Here is a 23,959-nt window from a genome sequence, read left to right as displayed (position 1 = left end):
AGACACTGCCAGCTAGAGTGAGCAGACATGGACTGTGTGATCTGGCTGACACGCACTAAAATGGCAGGTTTTGTTAGAGCAAAACATTTTTTTCAGATTTTATTGGCTGGTTTCCACTACTCTCAAACAATATTTACAAGTATAATAAGTACAGAATAGTATTAATATTTTAAAAGCTTACAGTATGATATAATCTAATGATGCCTCATGACCTTTGAAGTGCTATATGCGTCACATTATCATTTTTTATTAGAGGGAGATGTTGACACAGATAGTGGCTAATAATAACAGAATGTAGCTATGACCTTCATTCTAGCTTTGTGCCAGCAGTTGCTGTAAACATGGCTCTTTTTCTGTAATGAACGGTTCAGCAAGATAATATTTAGTTTTGACATTGTTGATCTCCACTCTGTTGTAAAATTACTGCAGCAATTTATTAATCTTTGTAAATACAAGTTCAGGAGGAATGAAAAATTAGTCCAGTTTTCTATTGTATATTATATTCTTCTGTGTATTGTTGTAATATACAGTATATACAGTACAGCATATCATACAATATGCATGTCACATTCATAACAATAGGACTATCATTATCTAAAAAACAACAACATTATAGTTAGAATACAGTATATTTTTATGAACATATTGATAGCGTGCACAATACATGGAACACTGCGCAACGCGAAAACAGTCTAATGAGGCATCTTTCAACCCTGTTAGTGCATCTGGATGGGTTTCTGAAGACAGTTAGTTAGGATGCCTTCTACCTGTAATCCTTAACGCCAGCTGTTAAACATGGTGCTTTCTGTGATGCTGTTGGCAGCAACTGTGTGGGAATCATTTGGTGTGGTGATTGCTCTGCATGGCTGTGTAAAAAACATGGATTATAAAGCTAGTTTGTAGGACCAAATTCTCCCTGTGGTGCAAACAGTTTTCTCTGATTGTGTTCCAATATTCCAACATGGTGCAAACAGTTTTCTCTGATTGTGTTCCAATATTCCAACATGACAATGTCACAATACACTCATACACACAAATTCAGTTTAACTTTAAATTATAATATATATAAATATACAAATTTAGTCAACCTAAAAAACTATATATTTTTAAAATCAAAAGTAAAAACAAAATGGAACAAAAATAAAACTTTAGGAAGTAGAGCCAATAGTGGGAGATATTCCTTGTGTTATGTTGTTGTCATGTTGTTGCATTTCTATTCAATGGTTGAATTTAACCAAAAAGAGACGGTAATGAGAAGACTCTTAAAGCATGGGCGAGGCTAGATCCTTTTTAGGGGTTCTTCACTGTCAGAGCTTTAGGGGTGCTGAGCACCCAATGAGCCCCACTGCCACCACCCTCACAAAAACAAAAAAATATGTCTATTGAAAAATAATTATGGATAATCATTTTGACATTTGTGAGACAAGAGCGTCATATTTTAGAAATGAAGAGACACAGGGAGTGCAATATACAGACCACCAAGCCAAAGCAGCAGGAACACAAGAGATCTGTTCAGACTTGGGGGATAAGGACATTAGTCCTAAACCGTTAAAGCTGTCTCAATACCCTCACAATTAATTTGGCACACAAAAAAGAACCTTTTAAGAACAGTGTTTCAAAAGTTTCAGATGGCTGGAATACTTAGCTAGACAAAATGCTGCTTTGTTTTGTGTCAACTGTCACAATAAAGCTAGTGTTCTGGAAAGGTCTCCAAAAAAAGATGATAAAGTAATGCCCTTGTGGCACTCAAGTAAGTTTTTTAAGGATTTGCGTGTGTCTTTCCAGCCCCTTTTCAGGGGTTCTTCACTGGGGTGATTCTAGGGTCAGAGCTTTAACTGTGCTGAGCACCCAATGAGCCCCACTGCCACCACCCACCTTTTTTTCACATAAAAACAAAAAATATGTCTATTGAAAAGTAATTATGTATAATCATTATGACATTTGTGAGAGAAGAATGTCATATTTTGGGGAAAACTGACTGGAAAGACACGCAAATCGTTAAAAAACTTACTTGAGTGCCACAAGGGCATTACTTTATCATCTTTTTTTGGAGACCTTTCCAGAACACTAGCTTTATTGTGACAGTTGACACAAAACAAAGCAACATTTTGTCTAGCTAAGTATTCCAGCCATCTGAAACTTTTGAAACACTGTTCTTAAAAGGTTCTTTTTTGTGTGCCAAATTAATTGTGAGGGTATTGAGACAGCTTTAACGGTTTAGGACTAATGTCCTTATCCCCTAAGTCTGAACAGATCTCTTGTGTTCCTGCTGCTTTGGCTTGGTGGTCTGTATGTTGCACTCCCTGTGTCTCTTCATTTCTAAAATATGACGCTCTTCTCTCACAAATGTCAGAATGATTATCCATAATTATTTTTCAATGGACATATTTTTTTGTTTTTATGTGAAAAAAGTGTGGGTGGCTCTGACTCTAGAATTGCCCCCGTTTTAAAGCCACTGGAAATGTGGCTTGAAATAGTAAAAGTGCATATATGATTTCCATGTTCATTAAGCAAACATAAAATCCTGCTGAAAACGTAAAACGTCTCATTTTGCAGCTTTCAAGACTTTGTAGGCATGGCAGATCCACTGACAGTTTTGATCAAGTTTTGATTGACGTTGTCATTACCTGATCAGTACTGCGCATGTGCATTTTCGCTTCATCCATTAGCTCCATAAAATAGTGTGTTTTAAAAACCAATGACAATATGGTTTTAACGGATTTTGGATGCAGTCTGATATATTCATCAAATCAACTGTACAAGAATATATGTGTCAGGCATACATACGTCTCACTTTTTTTAGCTGATGTTAGATACGTTATTAATGCTACCTCAACTAATACTAAGTAGTGATTAAAAATGAAACAATCCAACAAAAAACATTTTTACGGAGCTGGTAATTGAAATAACTAATGAGTGAGCCATCTCGCTTCATTCACATCTTTGATTAGGGTTGCACATGCGCAGTATCGATTGAGGTACACGAGGATCAGAGGCAGCTCAAACACTCAAACAACTCTTGATGACAGGGAACGGAAGTTGTTATCTCCTGCTCTTCAAAGCCACCACACCGGACTCCTTTGACAATAATAAATATATAGTTTATCATACTTTCACATCTCACTCGATGAAATATGGATTTATATCGACCAAACCAGAGTTGGTGACTGTTGGAACAGCTGAAAGACTAACCAAGACGGTTTTGGTGAGTTTTTCCTTTTGTACATGAGTTAGCATGGCAATTCAGCTAATCTTAATATATTTTTGTGGCCTTTTATATTTATATATATATATAGGCTAATAACCTAGTATATAAATAGGTTAATAGGGGGAAATAAAAGTTGAGTAAAGTAAATATGTAAGTTATTATAGGGCAGGCTTAAAATGTGAAACATTAAGAAAATAATAATAATTACATGTGGGGGGTCCCTGTTCTGTTTGTCTCTTGTCCAAGGGGTCCCTCAGCTGAAAAAGGTTGAAGACCCCTGACCTAGATGCTTAAGATCCTAAATTACTGAGTTAGAAGGCTGCAAGTCAGGAAAAATAAACAGCAAATCCATAACATTGGATAAAATGTATCCCTTTATATAGACTAGTAGTGGTCAAACGACCAGCAGCCATTTTGACATGAAATGGTAGGTAAACACAGGTGTTTCCAATTATGCCAATTAAGGTTCAGCAGAGTCAGGATTGGCTCACTGGAAAGTCTCTTAATTAGCATGATTGGAAACACCTGTGTTGACCCTACTATTTTATGTCAAAATGGCTGCTGCTGAAAAAGCTCTATAAATCTAAATAACAACACTAATTAACAAATAGATGAATCAACAATTAACACAGTTAACGTAATCATTTGTTTTAGCCCTAGCCGTGATATATTTAACTATCGGCTGTCTTTCGAGTGACACCTTTATAAAACAGACAAACGAAACTGATACCCAGGCTAATCATAACGATAACGCACTTAATTTTAATTACGGTTAAATGAAATAATGGATAACAAAACTCTCCTGTGGTTAAAAGTGTAAAAGCAAGAACACCTGAAACTAAATAACCACACACATTTGCACACAAATACACACACCTTGGAACGACTGAAGATAAGCCCCGTGTTTTAATGAGTGCCTAATAACAATCAAGAAGCTGAATAGTGAAGCTAATTATGAGTAAATTTGCGATGGAGGAATTGTTTCTGCAGTCTGACACCAGGTGAGGGGACTCTCTGAGCGCAGCAAGACATCCTTCATATGGTAAATCTAAATGACACTGTACGTTAAGCTAGCACAGTATGGTGTCTGAAAGAACTTAGTATGTGTAAGCTCACACACATCCACACATGCCTACTGCTTCAGTTAAGTGCCTGTAGTAATCCAATTGAGGCTTTCTCACCCGTTCCTCCTGCTCCGTCAACACTGTCAGCTACCAAAGCAACCTTTTTATTGCGGACATTAAAGAAAAACAGAAAGAATAATATGAAACCCAACAATCAATGGATTGAGAGTGATTTCCTAGCAAGGATAGAGTAGTTTGAGACTATTTATTGAGTCTTTTGAATGGTGTGATAATTACGTAATAAAATATGTTCTCCAAGAATGCAGCACTTCAGAAACTCGTCTCTCTGTCATAGTGTAAGAGGCTTAGGCCAGCTTCATGACTCTAACTTCCTATCATTTTAATAGGCTGCCAGACACTAACTTATGTATCATTTTAATAGGCTGCCAGTCAAACAAGGAAAAAATAGAGTAAATGGGTACCGAGTGAAATCCAGTGTCAGTCTGAGAGCCCTGCCAGAGACGATTAAACAACTTTGGTTCACCACATTGCATGGCTTTGGCGTCCAATTTGATTTACAGCACACTTAGTCCTAAAAAATCCACAGGTGCTACTTTGGATGTATGTCTTACTTTTTCTCTAGAACTGTGAACTCCTTCTGAACCTGAAAACTGAGCGTGGCACAACAAGCTCTTTACTTTTTACTTCAGCTTGTTACTGAGAGCTGGAGAAGGGTATTTCTAGTGGTGCAAGGAGGGTGGGTGTTAGATAGGATCTCTGACAGGCAAACCGTGATGTAGAGTTAGTCACAGTTAATGCTGGGGACTGTGAACAAGACGACACCGTTGGAGATGGGCAACATAATTACTCTGTCTGTTCTAGCAATGCCTAACGCCCCCACACACACACACATCTACTCCAGCCCCATAAAATATAAATATCTCTCTCGGTCATTGGAGGACAGACATATTTTCATATTTTTGTCATGTTTTACACAGTTTGACTAAAATAGTTTCAGCGACTTTAACTTGAGATGATGAATTACTTTTCATTTAAGCAATTTTTTGCCACTTCCCCATTAGTTTGTCGTGTCGTCTTTGACAAATTTATTACTTTTATCATCTGGTCAAAAGTGTCACAGGTTGAAAGAATGGCAATTAAAGCCAAAGCTTCCCCTCACATTCATCTCACAGGTAATTTTTCTCATATCCTGCTGGGTCTGTTTCAAACAGTTATGTCACGATTTGATGTTGACAGGCAGCGTGCTCCCCTGGGTGTATGCTAATTTAAAAAGCAGCCATAGAGAAGCAGATGCCAGATTAGTGTCAGAGCAAAGTGACTGATAAGGGGCCTCCTGGTCGCTCAGTCACATGCTGGCACTGTTGTACATATGTTCGTGCTTTTGGCCCCTTGGTGCTTCACAATAAATGAGCGATTCAGTTCAACATAGTCAGCAGACATTTATGCTGCCTCTTCTGTTTTTGCAGTGACGCGTACCTAGCTGTTTGTAGCACCGTGCCTCTTTGACTCTTTGTGACACTAATTTAATTTGAGTGGCGAATAATTGTATTACTTCCATCAATATGGGTAGTTAGTTCTGCACCATAACCACAAATTTAATGTGACCATAGAGAATGAGTTTTCCTGAATGGCACTTACAATTACATGCTACTGATTAATAATATTTATATGCCAGAGGACAACTTGAATTCAGAGGAGATTATGGGAAAATGTCAATGATTTTTATCTCTCATGAATCTAAGAAAAGAAAAGGCATGTACTATTTTTATCAAACTTTTACTGCTTATCTGAGTGTAAACTGGGTGTTGGTAAACACGCACGTATTATTATTATTTTTTGTTCAAAAAGGGGGACTGAATGAGTCAGAAAACTGACAAGTTTTTACTTATCTATTTATGGCCTTTCCCAAGGAGCTACACTTTCGCTGTGTTGGTGTCTTTTTCTGTCCTCTGTTCTCTGAAAACAGACTAAAGGAGCTGGCTCTTATCCATGTTCCCATTCAGTGTCATGACTCAAGGGCATTAAGGTGCCGGCAGTTTGCTGTAGTTTGATTGACTGTAGATCACAGGACAGCTCAGAGAGGCAAGTGGGACACACCCAAATACCCGGGAGAAAGCGGTGACAAAACAGAAGGCTTCTTCGATATCAAGTTGCTTTTTTTGTCTGCGGGAAAATGACACATCTGAGTGACACATCTGCTGTTAGATATTAACACTGCAGGTTGCTATGTCTGCTGTGATCCTGTTTCTGGAAAAGATGCACACGCAGGTACACATACTGTTCACCAGTTGTCTTGCTAACACCTTTCTATCAAGGCTCAGGAAGTGAACCCACTACAAAGCTAGCTACTCCCCTTCATGCTGCCATCGGTGTTTGTTATGCCTTCGTTTTTTTGGGTAGGGTTACTGCCACTAATGGTCGTACATTAGAATAGCACAAATCAAGTATTTTACAATACACGTGACATTAGAGTTCACTTGCAAAACTGATTAACATTCTTGATTGATGCAGTTTGATTGATATTGAGTGCTCAGTAATAAATACCCCCCCTCCCACAAAAAGATGATTTAGGAAAATAAATAAAAACAAAGATATCTGTTTTGCCACTGACTAAAGCTTTTTATATCTGGCTACTAGACTGTACATTCCTGTCTATGTTACTGAACAGTGGTCAGTCAGTCTCCCATGTGTCCCCCTGAGCCTCTGTGCCACACATTATGTAGCCACGCAGTTGCTGCTCCACCATTCCTCTGTTGTGGGTCTAGCTGAATTTGGACTGCTTTAGTCTATGTTACTGAATCTCAGTCAAACAGCAGCATTTGAAGTTACAGCAACCAAAAAAAGAATTTCAAACAAAGGTCAAGCAGGGTTCTGCTTCAAGTGCAGTGTGTCTGCCAAAGCCCACATCTAAAAACTGTCATCTTCAGATCTACACAAATCTCGAGGGTGCTATATTTTTCATTCAAGAACTGCAGAATTTGTAAGAACTGCAGAATAGCAGGTCCATAGTGTCAAGGCTCCTAAATTTCTTATGAAGTCTGTTTCCCCTAGTGGTCAAACACTTTTTCTGTATTTGGATCAAGGCTATATCAGCCAAAGATGTATACAGAGTACATGCCTCTCTGGCACCTATGAGGAATATAGTTTGCATAGATTAATAGATGATTATCCATATATTGAAAGGCAGCTAAAAGGAGACAGCTGTGTGCTTGAGAGATAACTAGCCTTAGTGGCCAGATGGATGTATGGGCGTTAGCTTGGCCTGACACTTGACTTGGCTGAGAGCTTGATAGCGAAGTGCCTCCAAATGATAAATGTCTAAAGATTGACAAATCATACTCTGTCAGCATCAGTATCATGGTAAAAAAAATGTGCCTATCATATGCTAGTTAGATGTTGAGTTATTGACTACTCTCCACTGTTCACCTTGTTCAGTTCTATTAGGTGGTTACAATGATGAGGCCAAACATTAAATGAACTCAATGTTTTTTTTGGATTTAACACTTTATTTAAAAACAAAATATGTCAGACTGACCCAAGTTGTTATGCTTCATTTAGTCCTATATATGTTTACAATAAAGGGAACAAGACTGCTGTTGTTTGAATAGAAATGTGATTCTCTAAGAATCATGGATTTCCATAATTCCCCATCTTATTCATCCAATTTCTGGGAACTAACTGGAAATTGGGGGTAATTTAAACAAACATAATATAAACATTTTGTTTTGTCATAAGCAGACATTCATGTAAAATAATACAAAAAAACCCCATGACATTTCAGCAGATTTATTTGAAAGTAGAAGTTTTAATTATTTTATTGAACAATATTATGTAGTTCACGAATGTGTGGCTTCAATAGTCTTGTGCTCTGGGCTCCAAAGTGTGGTCCGCGGTTCTAGAAATCATCTGTGCATGTACGGGGTGGCCTCAATAGCCCTGCAGTAAGCAGTGTGCTATGTGCATGTGACTGAGGAATAGCATAGATACACTCATAAAAGTGTACTTGTATAAAATCTGGTGCTCCCTACTCTGGGCTGAGCCCCATGTCTTGTAAATTACGAACAGCAGCCCTGCTGTACACACACAATTCATTCTCCATTGGTTAGGGGAATTAACTGCGAAGGGCAGGCATGGGGATGTGTGGAGAGAGAGATGAGAATGACCCCAAACTATTGGCTCTATTTGTTATGTGGTCACTGAGCTTGTGGAGCGCGGATGGGTGGATTTAGTGAAGAGGGTAGCGGTCTCTCATTTTCAGTGATAGGGGGGCTCAGACATTGAAGGAATGACCAAAGAGTCGTGAGATCTAGTCAACTTCAATTACGGCCCCTTGCAGTTTTCCCAGAGGTGCACTATAGTGCCTTTAAGGGGGAATCAATGAGGTGACAAATTGATGTGGACAGCAACCCCTTTTATTTGTTGTGTTGTTGTATGCATGCCTGGATGCTACTCAAAGTGTGTGTGAGTGTTTGAATGTGTGTCCATGTTTCTCTGGCAAGTATATACAAATGTGCAGCGCTCTCCATTTATGATAATTGAATGCTTTGGTCCATTTGTGTTTTGGTGGTTTATTTTCTGCTAGTGGCTTTAATGGCTTGTTATCGGTCTAAACCTGTTTTTAAACGCTTTCTGATGGGTATTCACATGCATCATCCCTCTGACGCTCAGTGCCGCTTTGTTTCTATCTCACACTAACAGCGTTTAGGTTTTTCTTAAGTTATTTTTGCTTTGTCAAGCCCCTGTCAAATCTGTGGATGTCTTGTGGCTGATGAGTGCAGACTGGGCCCGAGTGTATTGAGAGACATATGTAGCTGAACCAACTGAGTGTTTTTAATGGTGGGAGAAGACCATATAAAGCTGTCACAGGAATGCTTTTTGCTTGAACAGTTGTGTTCAGGGAGATTGTTGGTTAAGACATATTGGTGTAGCTGAGTAATACAACTAGGTTTAAAGATGTAACATTTTAAGGGCTCTGCTTACAGAATATGGCCATAATGGAATACAATATGCATAACTATGTTTTTGTAAGTGCGTAAACTACTATAAGAATGAAGATTTTATTTCTACAGATGCTGCATGCCCTCTTCTATGAAACTGCTATGTTTCTACAGTAGCCCAGAACAAACAAACAGAACACTAACTCTAGACAGGGTCATTCGTGTTTTTTTGTGTGTCTTATGGCCACTGTGGTTTCTCATTGATGCTGGAGAGGGTGAGGTGAGAGGATAGCAATCAGTAGCTAGATGGTTCTTTTAAACAAAAGGTTTATCAATAATAAACCTTTTGTTATGGCAATTTTTCAAGAGTGACCCTTGAATAAGAAAGACTGGACCCCTAACCCTAACCCTTACCCTGGCTCCCAGAGGAGCCTTGAGAGTTGGTTTTTATACACTCTCTAATAGGCTGTCTCGAACACCTCCCCATTGATACAGATAACGTCATAACGTCTTTTTTAGTTCTCTGATCAATAATCAACAGGATGTTCCTTTGTCCGAATGATACCTCCCTATCCTGTCTCCAACCCTTGTACTATTGTGAATTACCTCAACTTAATTTATATTTGAACTTTATCTCATCCTGCCAGCCTCAGCAAAACAAAGAGGAAAAGGGGAATTCACACAAGAAAAAAACAGGATACACACACATTATATGAAATAAAAACATCTGAATCCCAGTATAATCCTAATTTTTATAACACCTTTATACCTCAGATGTTGATTTGATTTGTAGAAGTATGAGTTACTGTTCAGATTAGGTTGTACTTGCAGATCTAACATAAATGTGCATATTATTTAAATTTATCCTCCAAGCTTATTTATTTCTCACTAATATTGTAGATTTCTCACAGCAGATTTCATGACATACTGTGAACACAAAGGCAACACTAACCCAAGTGAATCCCCTCATTGTTTTTTTCCAAAGAAGACCAAAGCTAGTAGAGATATCAATCCAGCAGGTAATGAACCTAACAGACAGCTGACTACTGTGGTCCATTTTATCTGTGTAAAAGTAAAAAGAAACCTCAGTCAGTGTTTGTTGAGCCTGTGGTCTGTGTTAGAGGTGAGGCAATACTGTGTTTTTCTGTTGTTAAGGGATTGGTAAGCTTTAATTGTTTGAATTTTAGTTTTTTAAGTTTGTGTGCTTGTCTTTGTACTGGATTGTGTGTAGACTTGCGTATCACATAATTGATTCAACATGCAGCAGAATATAATTTTATGTGATGTAGTCGCAGGGTGCTTTCACATCATATTATTTTACGCATGTGTGCCTAATTATTGTGCGTGAACGTGGTGTTGGATCAGACAGGCTGATGTGATGCTTGCTGTTCTCAGATCTTCCCATGAGCCTAGAATAAATTAGCCACAAGAAGTTCTGCTTGGTACATGAGTGGGCATTTAGTTTGTCAATACTGAACGTGCTTGTTCATAATTGCCATGTAGTGCTGCTGTAGTCTGCGTATGTAATTTGTAGTCTACTACATATTGATGTAACACTGATCACTTGTCATTCCCCAAGGTTGAACATTACACAATAACACAAGAAAAAATAAATGCTACACAGAAATTTATGTATTTGAGTTTATTATCAGGTAGTATGTACCAGGTAGACTTCTTCTTAGTGACGTGAAGTCAAAAAAGTGTAGTATTGTACATGTAATTGAGAGAGTATATTCTAGCTAAGGTAGGTACCAGCTGGTCATTGAAAGCTCGTAAGCATATCTTTAAATGTTCCTTCCATCACTTTTCAGTTTGCCACCTCTCTCCAATTTCAGTGTGTTTATTATTAATCCAACATTTTTAAGACTTTCTTTTCTCACTTTTTCTGACAGCTTCCCAACGGGCACCCAAGAGGCCGTGATATTAATGCAACACATTTCTCTGTCTTTGTCTCTGCAGGAAAAGAAGAGTATGTCGCAACCTTCAAAGGATCTGAGTTCTTCTGCTACGACTTGTCCTTGAACCCGATTCAAAGCAGCAGTGATGAAATCACATTGTCATTCAAAACCCTACAGAGGAATGGACTGATGCTGCACACGGGCAAATCAGCTGATTACGTCAACTTGGCACTGAAAAATGGGGCTGTCTCACTCGTCATTAATTTGGGGTCTGGAGCCTTTGAAGCTCTTGTGGAGCCAGTCAATGGGAAATTTAATGACAATGATTGGCATGATGTCAAAGTAACAAGGAATCTACGTCAGGTAACAGTACAGAGGGTGATGCAGAGACTCAGTAAATGAATCAAAAGAAATGCACTTAAATCATTACCATCATACAATATATTATTTTTTCCAGACATTGTAATTGGATTGCTAAATTGAATCATGGTGGTTTATGGTGGAGATAAAACAGAACCACAAATGAACAGGGACATCTAGATGTGAATCAAGACCTTTATTAAGTTACAGTTTGAGGGAGAAAGAAAGACCTTCAAAGCATTTATGCTGATTCAGATGTTTGACCACAAAAGAGGAGTATTTATTTGTGTTTAGTGTACATGCATTGTATAAAATAGATTTATGTACCCTCAAAAGCAATTACAGTTTCACTGTTTTCAGTATTTAATTGAGGTATGACTAAACTCAAATGTTGTAACTGTATCAACAAAATATTTTAGTGACATGGTGTAGTTTTAGTTTGGATGTTAGTAGTTATTGAGTACGAATTTCTATTAAGAATAACGCCAATTATATATATATATATATATATATACATACATATATATATATATATCATAACTAAATCTGCGATTAAGCTTTAAAATCAAAGTTTTATGAGCACAGGCAAAAAAACCCAACTATAGGCTTCAGTGAGCTTTCCTACATGGCCTTGAAGACTCACCTCTGCATTAATAAGAGCCTATGGAGTAACAGAGTGACCTGGTTAGACAGCACAGGAGCTCTTACAAATTAGACTTCTATAGAAGTCTCATTCAGCAGCTTGTGACAGTTACATTTGTACACGTTAGAGGACATCAGATAGTGCCAGTTTCCTCTTGCAGTGCCGTTCGTAAACGGGGCACTGGCCAAAGTATCAAAAGAATTGGTTCTTGTCTGATCCTCGCCAAGAGTAGAGGGATCAGATGGGATGAAGGAAATGTGTAAAGAGAGCCTTTGGTCGTAGTATGTGCAAATGTTTCCACCTGCAGGAACAGATTGTCCTGGCAAGAGAGAAGCTACAGCGGTCAGTGAGTGTTTGTTGCCTTGTGAACAGATTAACTACTACTGATTTGAACCAGGCCAACAGATACCAAATGGTGTCAAAATGCAGCTGCCACTATGCTAGTGGCAGACTACCCGTGGACATGACAACAGTGCCAATCTGTTGGACTGATGACCAATCTGAAGAGACAAAAAGCTTGCTGAGGTGCACATTAACAGTTTCTCAGTGGCTTTCCATCATAACAACCGGCTCTCCCAAGTCAACTGATGTATGCCACCAATGACTCAGTTGTTAGTTGGAATTCCATACCCCTGCTGGCTAAAGATGCCACATTTTCAGTAGACTACTAGGTCAATGTGTTGTCTATTATGACAGAACATGGGGTTTCCTCCAGTACTCCAGGGCCTGATTGGCCACAGGTCGAAGTCTGAGTTGGTGACATGGCATTTGGGATGCAACCCAAGATACGAGACACCTACTGCTGCAGGTGTCTTGTATCTTTGAGCCCATTAGGTGCATAGCAGTTAGGCGTGTCATGTGGAAGGCTTTAGCTTCTACTGTATCATTACCACAATCACTGTTTGTCTGGCTTCAGAGACTCTGGACCCAGCTCCACAGTATGATACAGGACCTGCTCACTTGTGCAGTAGAAACTCCTCTTCCAGTTGTCTGAAGATTGCAATCTAATTAGGTGTAAATCCAAGAGAGGTCTCATATTCCAGGTATTGTTAAGGACCAGGAAGTAGACAAAATAAGATTGCTTTGCTTTTCTTCTACTGAGTAGCGGCTCTGAGTCAGTCATTCTAATATAGACAATAGGCATTGGCTGGTGTTGGTCCAGAGTAACCCATGTGCCTTCTAGATGGTTAAGGCACAGAGACAGTCTTGCACTACCTGCACAACCATCCAGAACTGGGGTTCGTCAGTGGGAGCAACACTAACAGAACAAGGCAGTCTGCCCTGATGCCCTTATTTCCATAATTGGGCCCAACATCTTGGTGCTTCGTATCATTCTGAGAGAAATCCACCGCTGCTGCAACAAGTCAATCTAGGCAATTAGGTTGGTTGGTTGGTGCACATCACTTGGCAAAGGCAGCAGGAGCATTTTCTTGTGAATCTAAAGAAGACAGGTGAAAACATCTAAGCTCAGACTAGTCAAGATTAAAGTTGAGTCGGGGTAAGTTCACCATCTTTAAGTGATAAGTGGATTAGTTTAATGGTCCTATGTAGATTGTGGCCTTAAAAAACTTTGCTTTTCAATTTTGCCTAGCAAGCATGTAGAAAATGTTAGACTGTTTAGCCTGTGTTAAATAGGACGGCACTCATTTCTTTCCATGTACCCTACAGCAACAAAAACAGACCTACATAAAATACTTTCTAAGGAAAATAACTTAAAGCGTTGCAAACATATTATCAAGACAACATCTCTAGATTTGTTCCTGCTCATTTGGTGGGAAATCTTTGTCTTCACCTCAGTACCAAAGCTGCTTCGTTTGCATAATCAGCAAATTGATTATTGGCAAACCTAAGGATTTGGCCAGCTTGAACATTCACTGCATTCAAATTGTGAACGAAATCCAAGCATATTGAGTGCATGCTCTGTGGGGGAATCAAAATTGCCATCCTCCTCATTCTGTGTCAGGGTCTTCTTTGCTTTGTCTCATTGCAGTAAAGTGATCCTAAAGTTCATCAATAAGACCAAAGGGAGGTACAGTATTGTATGAGCGCTGGAAAGTGTGACACACTGGATTGGTCTCAAGCCTAAAACCAAGTACAAAAGAAGGCAAATACTGGTACCAATAAAAGAAATAAAGCTTTAAAATGGTCTTGAACTTAGGATTTTGTTAAAGAGGGTCAACTGATGTGCTTTAGGCATTCTTTCTTATGAACCATTTGATGTCTGCCAGTCATAACCTTTTGTCAGGGCTTCGGTAAGGGAGATTTTTCTGCTACTAAAGGGTATAGTCACATCCAGAAAACATGGTGCAAAAACACCATGAGGAGCTTAGGGAGTCACTGGTTAAGCTCTGGCACCTCCTGTGGAGCATTCTTGTTATTTCCTTGGTCTGCTTTTTTCTTGTTAAACTTATTTTGCCCTTTTTCCTCTATGTTACTAACATGCTTTGGAAACTAACATCATTCATGGAATGTGTCATTCTACTAACCAGTATTCTTTTTGCCGTTTAACAATGTACTAACAGTATTGACCATCATATATTATTTGAGTAACAATCGTTATTCTGTTCACAGTTTTTAATTTCCTTTCTCCCCCCTTTTCCACAAAGCACTCAGGCATTGGACACGCTATGGTAAACAAACTACATTGTTCGGTAGATATCATTCTAATTGTTTCTTAGTTTGGGTTTGCCGTGTGTTTCTTTTCTTTCTTTTTTTACTGTAGACGTCATTTACAAAAAAAGGGAAATTGCGGTTGGTACTCTTCTGCTTACTTTTTGAATCCTTTTTAATTTCTTGGATCATTCATTGGTTTCACCCTCTTTATTTCACTTGTTTCCTGTCCAATTCTGTTTGATCCACCTTTTTAGGAGCATCATTTCGAGCCTTTTGCATCAGGCTGTGGTTAATAATGAGGACCCTCTCCTGTCTGGCTGGCCTGATGCTCTTTGGCTCAGCCAGTTGTATCCCCATTCACTTTGCATGGCATGCACTTTGACTATGTGTTGCAAATGTCACCCTGCCCATTTGTCAACATGAATGTGACAGTTGAGCTGTGTTTGTCATTGGTGCTTCTCTGGTGCTTTCTAATTTATTTTAGTGGCTATTGTAGTGCTCATTAGCTTTCGCATGTGTCTGGCACTGTGGCACGAGTCAAAATACTCATTATGTGTCCCAATCAGAATTGGGAAAGACTTTCTTTTTGTATGCAATTTTGTTATCAAAACGACAAAAAGAAAAGACAAATGCATGCATGCTATTTTTTTTTTGTCTAATACCCCTCAGTCATTGTCCTATAGTAAAAAGTGATTGTGCTTTTCAGAGCATGTGCTCCTAATCTAACCTAGTAGCACGTTTTGATTTTTTTTTTTTTGTAAAACTGCTGGACGTACTAATATGGAATTAATAATTAAACTAACCTAGTTAACATTCTACTAACACCATTTTTGTGTCTGCTAAAGTACTTTTAAGTTGCAGTAGGGACAATACTAACACTGTAGTATGGGCAGTTTACTAACTTTCACTAACTAAAATAGCATTTCTTTGAAGGCTTGCAGTCTTCCAACTAATCAAACTGGACAAAATAATAATAAAAAAACAAGAAAAAAGACAATGAAAACAGACATGAAAATGGGTTTCAGAAAAAAAAAATCTAAGGAAGTCTGTCATAGACAACAAGAAGGAAAGGCAATAACATTGCAGTATATAGACAGTCTGAGTATAGTGTGTCCTTTCCCTGTGCTTTGTTGTCTAGGTAACAATATCCGTGGATGGGATTCTGACCACCACAGGATATACACAAGAAGACTACACCATGCTAGGCTCTGACGACTTTTTCTATGTTGGAGGAAGTCCTAGCACAGCTGACCTGCCCGGATCTCCGGTTAGCAACAACTTCATGGGCTGCCTCAAGGAGGTAAACACCACTTTTTTGCGTCCACTCTGATGCTGGTGGGTGTACATGATATGACTGGCTTCACCTTAGGACACTGAAACAGGCCCATCCACCCACACACTGACCTTATCTCTCCAGTTACACTTTGCTTTAGTTTGTTTCTCCTCCTTTCCTCACATTCTCTCACACAAACTTTATTTTTCGTCTGCCGCCCCCTCAATGGACTCCTGATGTTATACACACATGCACGAAACAACAAAGAGGAGCAGTGATCCTCAGACCAGGCAGGTTTATGAGCAGTCACCCACCTGTCCCTGTCACACTTTAACACTTTAGTATTCTTCCATATTATTTTAAACCACTTACCTGATAAACTAATTTTATTTACCTTCAAAGAGCTCTAAATGCACAACTGGGTTATAACCTTTACTGTGAGGAAAAAAAACAACCCAAAAACAGCACACAACAAGGCGCAGCACATCGCTGTTTGACATATATTCTGCCAGGTGATGTATTGCATTTAGCACGTATTGTATCTGGGATGCTCCATGGTGAATCTGGCTTATGATTTGCACTATGTCATTTGTCACTCCCCCCTTAACTTATGCGTTCTAGTATTCTAGGAGTATGTTTACAGTCTACACTTTATCCCTAGAGATGAAGCAAGAGTGTGAGAAGAAGAAGTAATTTCTCCAACAGCAGGTTCATATGTTATACCTTTCACTTTACGCTGTATGGTAGTATTTTTTATTTTTGCTGGTTAATAGGGATTCTGACCTGAAGCATTTACTTCAGGAGCCACCAGGGATATACAAAGATATCTACCAGGCAAATCTCCAAAGCACTGCAAAATGATCCATTCATTTATCTTTTAATTTCAAAAGCTGTTTCCCCTTTTGCTCGTCTCTCTTCTTTTTCATTTTTCTACCTTCTCTTGCTTCTTTGGTGTCCTACATTTTGTCTCTCACCTCAAGCGCAGGCTGTCGGACTCACTGAACCTCACGGAGTGGTGTGAGTGGGCTCTGTTTTAATGAGCAGGCCGGGTCCGGGCTACATGTCTACACACCATGTACAGCTCATTACAAGTCTGGTTGTTAAGGGGGGGTGTCTTATTTAACTATGTGTCTCTGAGGTGCTCTAGCTGTGGTGACAAAGGGCATGGGATTGGTGCACCATAAGCATTGACATCCGCTCCAGTGAGCTGTCCTCAGTGCACCTAACCACAGCGGCTGCTCTCACTGAGATCAGTGTACTCAAAAATGTAAAGATAAGGTGCATAGCTGTGATTGTTCCAAGGAGATGTGAGACATGCAGTTTCCCCTCTTAAATTTTTTCCTCGGGTCATTTATTATACTAGACCCTTTACGAGACAATGCAGGTGTCAATACCAAAAAAAGAGACTAAGCTCATAGACTGTAAAATCAATAGTTAGTTTAATTCACTCGGCTTTTAATTTGTCAATGGCATATTTAGTACATTGACAAGCTCTCTGCATCATCTAATCCAGCCTGTTGAATTACACAGAAGCTTTGTCTCAGGTCATCTTCTGTGTGTGTGTGTGTGTGTGTGTCGTGAAAACATATGAGCGTCGGTTTAACAGCATGTGCTGTGGGCCCAGATTGATGGCATGTTCCAAAGTGGCTTGTTGCAGCATTCGCACAGATTCCAGTCTGAGTTGCCACGCCTGCCTGTTGGTTCTGATGGCAAAACAAACGGTGGTGCAGTAATAGCTCAGTTGTCACAGCCCTAGCTTGATGACAAATTAGTGCAGCACTACTAGTGCAGCACCAGTTGTAGCTCAGACCAAAGCTTCTTTGACTCTGAAAGGTTCCCTTTGTCTTAACTATAAAGAATTGATTTGAGTTTATTGGCTGTATGTTGCACCTTAAGTCTATATGACTAATGTTCTCTTTTTTTTTTTTTTTTTTTTTTTTTTCTTGTGTCAGGAGATTTTTGTCAAATTACCTTTTTATTCCAATTCTATTTCCAAAAAAATCTTTTAAGAAAATCCTTTTGGCTCTCAGTCAGACAATACATTTTTTTTTTTTAAATGAAGAATAAAAAGATGTTGGAATGAAAGCCTGCTATTATCTGTTTCCTTTCTTTCCTTGCAATTAAATGCAGTCTGATACAGTCAGTCACAAAGCATCTACAAGAAAGTAAGTCTGGGCTTACCTAATTCTGATGCACCACTACAAGCTCTATCTACTCGAACAGTTAGACACAGTAGATCTGGCTCAGTGATAAACATAATGCTCCATGCAAATTCAATCCCATCGGAGGTGTCCCTGTTTTCAGGTGAATGCTTAGCATGGCAACAAATAAAGAACATGGGCAGTGTTTCCACAGCTGTAACTCATTTGATTTGTCCAGTTGAAAGCAATATGGATTTACTGTTAGAACTCCTTTGTTATGTAAATACATATACACAGTCACCATAATGGAGCTATCTGTCAGCTGATGACCTTATCTACCAATTAGTATTGCTAGAGCGATGTGGAAGACATCACTGACTTGGCTTATGCCTGGGGGGGAGTTCTTAAATATTAGTTGGGCCTCTGCTCCCTGGGCTCGGCAATATTGACAGCTTACTTGTCTTCATATTTGCTTTGCAGACTGCTAGACACCTTATGTTAAAACATTTCAAATGTGTGCGCGTGTGTATCTGTGTCTGTGGTGAGGTAATTTTGAAACATCATGACCACACTGATGTTTTAATGAAAAAGTTTTGACATTCACCAAAATGTTAATTAACTTCTCGTATGGAAATTGGATGTAACTCGACAGAGGGGCTCTTGCTATTACAGCTGCATTTATACTAGATCCCCTTCCATTATGGGGATTGGATAATGATGAGGTTATGGCTGTCTCTAATTTTTTTGCAAGACTGTTGCCAATTACACAATAGGGTGTGCAATCCTCCCCCCACACACTTACCCATTGCAGCTACTTCTTACTCCTTTGAGATATGTTTTGATCAATATTTTGAAGATTTACTTCACAAGCAGAATTTAATATGCCTCTTATGCTGCTTTTTCTATGCATGAAACAGGAGATTAAAGATGAGTTTCATACACAAGAGTAAATAAAAAATGATCAGATCAGGCAGATTGGTCAGGTGATGCTTGCGCTATGTGATCACGATTCTCATCTGTGGTTAATTGGTATTTTAATGACATTATAGTTCATTCTTTGTAATGGGTGCTACTGTCTGTCACTTGGCATCTCAAAGGTCACTGCACTAATGCATTTCATTTACTAAAGCAGTCTGATGCCAAACCCTGTCTGGTTTACATAGTCTGTGAATATAAACTGGTATTGATATGGAGGTTTTCTGCATAAATTTTTTTTACAATTTTCTTGTATAGTAAACTAAGTGTTGTAATGTGCATGTGTATGCTTATTGCACTCATTTTTAATTTGCTTTAGAGAGGCATATCTATCATCTGCCCACTTTTATTCTAATCACAGGCTGCAATAGGGGCCTTAATCAGCATTTTAGTCCACACCTGCAATCAAGACAGCAGATTTATCACTCTCAATCTCACTCTTCACACACAATCCCAGGAGATCCTACCTGATAGAATCATTTTCTCCATCCATTATCACTATTGTCTCTTAAATTGAGGCTGTCTGTTCTTTCGGGTTGATGCTGATGTAAAAAGTCAAAATGGATGCCTCAACTATTCCCAGCCTGAGCACACTGTGCTTGTGTTGTGAAGGCTTCTAATTTAGAGCAAAGACGGCAGGGTGATGCGAGTGACATTTGGTGTCATGTAAACCAAGATGACCTGCTTATGACACACTGTCCTGAGGGTGTGAAAAGTCACATGGACAACTGCTGTTTGACATATCCAGCTCATTAGCTATTGAAAGTAATTTGTCTTCCTGATTTTCTGCAAATGACAAAATAAGTCTATCTTTAACTTCATATATATGATATTTTACTGTATGTATGACTGTAGAATTTATTTTCTTTCTCTACTCTCCCTCAATTCAGGTTGTGTACAAAAACAATGATGTGAGACTTGAGCTGTCAAGGCTAGCCAAACTGGGTGATCCAAAGATGAAGATCCATGGTACTGTGGCCTTCAAGTGCGAGAATGTAGCCACTTTGGATCCCATTACATTTGAGACGCCAGAATCTTTTATCATCCTCAACAAGTGGAACGCTAAGAAGACAGGCTCCATCTCATTTGACTTCCGCACCACAGAGCCAAACGGCCTTCTCCTCTTCAGCCATGGCAAGCCGAAGCAACAGCCGAAGGATTCCAAGAGTCCTCAGACTTTCAAGGTAGACTTCTTTGCCATCGAGATGCTGGATGGCCATCTGTACCTACTGCTGGACATGGGCTCAGGAACCACCAAGACCAAGGCTGTCAATAAGAAAGTCAATGATGGCGAGTGGTACCATGTGGACTTCCAGCGAGATGGCAGATCAGGTAAGATTTTAATACTATAAATGTGTACAATCTTTATAGATGAAGGACATGTAACAGCAAGGTGAGGGCTATAGTGAGCTCAAAACAGCTTTAAATACAAACAGTGCGGCCAAATTCAGAATCAAAACAGCTTTAAATACAAACAGTGCGGCCAAATTCAGAAAGTTGCTCATCAATGGTGTTGGAAAATTACCCAATGATTTAAGTTAAATATTATTAAAATTCAAACAGTATGATTACACAAGACTGGTATTTTTTGTGCGAGCTCTGCACTGTCGAGATACGTTATTTAACTGCAACAAAAATACTACTGTAAGCTCATAGTTTACTTTTCTGTGCAAGAAAATATCCGTTACCACACCAAGGCTACTGCAAGGACACTACATCAACACTGAAAATTAAATATTAGTCTGCACTAGATGCATGTTGTAAACAGTTCCAGCCATTTAATGAAAAATGGTTTCAATAGCAGTAACCTAACTTCACATGGTGGTACCTATGTGTCATATGTCGTGATTCTAGAGACACAATTTTGCTAACTTCCATGCCCCCTCTCCCGTTGTGTCCTCTAAGCCTCGGGTTGCTCTGCTTTGGTCCCTGTTGATTTGCTTATCTAAGCAGCAATTTGTTAGCGTGTGCTTAGAGCCAAGGCCTCGCAATGTCATGCTGCAAATTAGATATACCGCTTGACCATGTTTTCCACTCCATCTCAAGAGGTGGAAATTCGATTAACTGTTTCATTACCCCTCAAACCAGTATTGGGTTGTGGTCCAAATTGAGCTATTGTTAAAATAGCTTTAGAGTGTGGCTTTTTTTTTTCAGAAAAATCCACATTCAGCAGCATTAATCATTGAAAAATGTAAAATTAAATCAGTTCAACCAATATTCTTCTGAAAACAGTCATATACAGTAATACGCAGTGCTGAGTGGTTTGGATTCAAATTGACATATCTGTGAAAAAAAAAGATGTGGGTGAGTTCTTAAATAACATAAATCTACAGCATTTAGTTATGGTAGACCAGACTATAAGAAACGTTGTCTTGCTAAATTAGATTGTGGTCATTATCTGTCTAGTAACCTCCAATCATCCACCCCCACATACTTACACACAGTGCGTACAGAAAAGCTATCGAACATCTTATTCTGTTAGCTCGCTGACTCTCTCTGTCTACCCTGCCTAAGTTTCCATGGAAACAGGAGGTGGTCTCTCACAGGACTGAGACAGTGACTGCACAGTGCTGTGCTGAGCTGTGCACTAATGACATTTCAGAATAACTTTTCTTCCTTTCCTCAAGTCTAAGGCATCAACACTTACAAGGGGACATAAAAGGTCTCTGCGTTATGATGACTTCCCATGTGAGAAGAGTCACAAAATGGCCAGAATGAAGAGACACAGTGTTTAAATTCACAAAGCTATTTTCAAATGAACCAGTGTTATTTTATCTCTGCTCACCCTATAATTTTAAACGTATTAAGTTCTGCAAGTATGCAGTCTTCCTAAATCTAAAATCTTGTGTTTCAAGATTTCCATGAGCTGCACAAGGCACTATTGTTTGCAGTGTGTAATGATGTGTGCATGGCACCTCAAATGAAAGCATTATAATTTATGCACTTCTTTTTGTACTGAAAAGGCCTCATGCGATTTCCATTCCCACAGGATACATGTAATTTTAATGGTGCATTAAATAGCAGATTTGTGCAAATCGAGCAAGACAAAAACCTTCATTGGCATTCACAACATATTGATATATAGTTGATTTTGAGCTTTGTAAAACAGTTTATACAGTGTATATTATATCTCATATTATTTAGTTAAACAAATAGTTAATTTGTGGACAGAGACATCTTCTGATAGAAGAGTACTGCATGCTTTCACAATGTAACCAATTTGTTACCTTTATGAGAGCCTGAATGAACATAATCACTCCCTGCCTATTCAGTTTTAATAGTCCACATGTGAAGCCCAATAAAACAACACAGTCCCGCCTACGACATAATGCTAGCTTGGCTCTTGTAGGCTATTATACACCCCAGCACCCTTTTGTTATACATTTTAATATTTGATTGAATTAAGGTAATTTTAAAACATAAGCAAACTAATCCCCGGAAAGCATATGGTGCACTTGGCTTTTCGTCTGTGTGTCAGATTTTTCATTAATACACACCACCAAGCAAATCACTCAAAACAGAAGTGTAATACAACAGCCAGACATAATTATCTGCAGCCGGGTCCTCCATGTGCAACACTTCCTGCAGCCGTGACAATGGCGGATAATGATCCCTGCCCTATTTAGTTCAGCTGGCTCTTCCTGCAGGAAGCAACCCTGTAAATGGACTCTCGCTCTCAGGCAGCATCTTCTAACCTCAATGCATTAGAGACGCTAAGAGACACTCTGCTTTTAAGTGAGGGCCTCTAGACTGGGAGTGCCGTAGGTCACTCATCAGAGACATTAAACGGACATTGCTCCGTTGTAGCTCCCACTTCCTGCCAGAGCATGCACACCACTTCTCCACAAACAAACATGTGCATGTGTACAGTACACAAGATGTTTACACATACACACAGTCATATAGACAACACATCAGCCCCCATTCTCACAACCTACTCACAAGCTTCTCTCTCTACAGAGAATCCAATCACATAGAGAGATTTGGCCGTATCGCCCTAACTGGATTTTAGTAATCCCCTGTCTAACATGTTTTGGGGATGTGTGAGTGGGGTTATGGGACATCATGCCAACTTGAGCCTGGCTGCTGATGCAGAAAGTGTGAGAGAGATTTAAGCTGTCATTTGGACCCCTGCCTTCAGGTTTGATGATGGAGTACCACTTACGGGTCAAGCCGTAGCAAGAAAGAGAGGGAGGGATAGGAGTGTGGTCAAAGTGTTTTAAAGTTGGCTAGAATGCTTAATCTTTGTCATCATTACTCATCCTCATTTATTGCCTGCATCATCATTTTGATCAACCCTCTTAAACTGTACACCCTGTGCTTGCTTCTTAAGATATTATTTGCTGCTGTGTTCCCTCGTCTGCTTTCTTATCTGTCATCATATACCCCTCCCTCATCTTCTTTCCAGACATCTTTATCTCCATGTTCCCATCTTGTTCAGTATCCATCTTCTCCTCTTTTATGCGTGCTAGCTTTTGCAGAGACACGTCCCCTTCCCCTTTCGGCTATGAATACTGTTCCAAACATAGGCGGTCCTGCAATGTGTGTTATGTTTCTCATGCTGCTAGCCTGGTGGTGGCACATGTCCCCATGGGATTGTATAGTGCCTTCTGACTTAACATAGCTTGACTGTGTTTACACACTTCCTTACAGGACTGTGACAAGTCAGCGGAGCACTCTGAGCAGACGCCTGAAAGATGCTGACATGCCTCTCTTGTCTGCCGCTTACATCAATTTAGACAGACACGGTTTCCGTTGACTTACAGCATCCTTGTTTGCTCTTCACACTTGTAATAATACTTAAGCATGGATTTTAAAAAGCCATT

The 23,959-nt window shown here is 39.3% G+C and overlaps 1 protein-coding gene across 29 annotated transcripts in view; it reads left to right on the top strand.

The window, feature by feature from the left end:
• Positions 1-23,959, top strand: part of LOC104918691 (neurexin-1a) — a 239,659-nt gene that overhangs the window by 75,157 nt on the left and 140,543 nt on the right. For 20 of the 29 annotated variants that reach the window (XM_027272825.1, XM_027272878.1, XM_027272804.1 and 17 more), the window contains 4 exons: positions 11,190-11,491; positions 14,738-14,761; positions 15,883-16,044; positions 20,024-20,465. In XM_027272825.1, coding sequence (XP_027128626.1) covers positions 11,190-11,491; positions 14,738-14,761; positions 15,883-16,044; positions 20,024-20,465 — 930 coding nt within the window. Of the gene's footprint in view, positions 1-2,997; positions 3,206-11,189; positions 11,492-14,737; positions 14,762-15,882; positions 16,045-20,023; positions 20,466-23,959 lie in introns of those variants that run through there. The other 9 variants (XM_027272888.1, XM_027272885.1, XM_027272869.1 and 6 more) reach the window with 2 other exon arrangements.

This window comes from Larimichthys crocea, chromosome III, assembly GCF_000972845.2.
Source record: "Larimichthys crocea isolate SSNF chromosome III, L_crocea_2.0, whole genome shotgun sequence".
NCBI classification, from domain to species: Eukaryota; Metazoa; Chordata; class Actinopteri; family Sciaenidae; genus Larimichthys; species Larimichthys crocea.
This window is presented reverse-complemented; position numbering and strand designations above follow the sequence as displayed.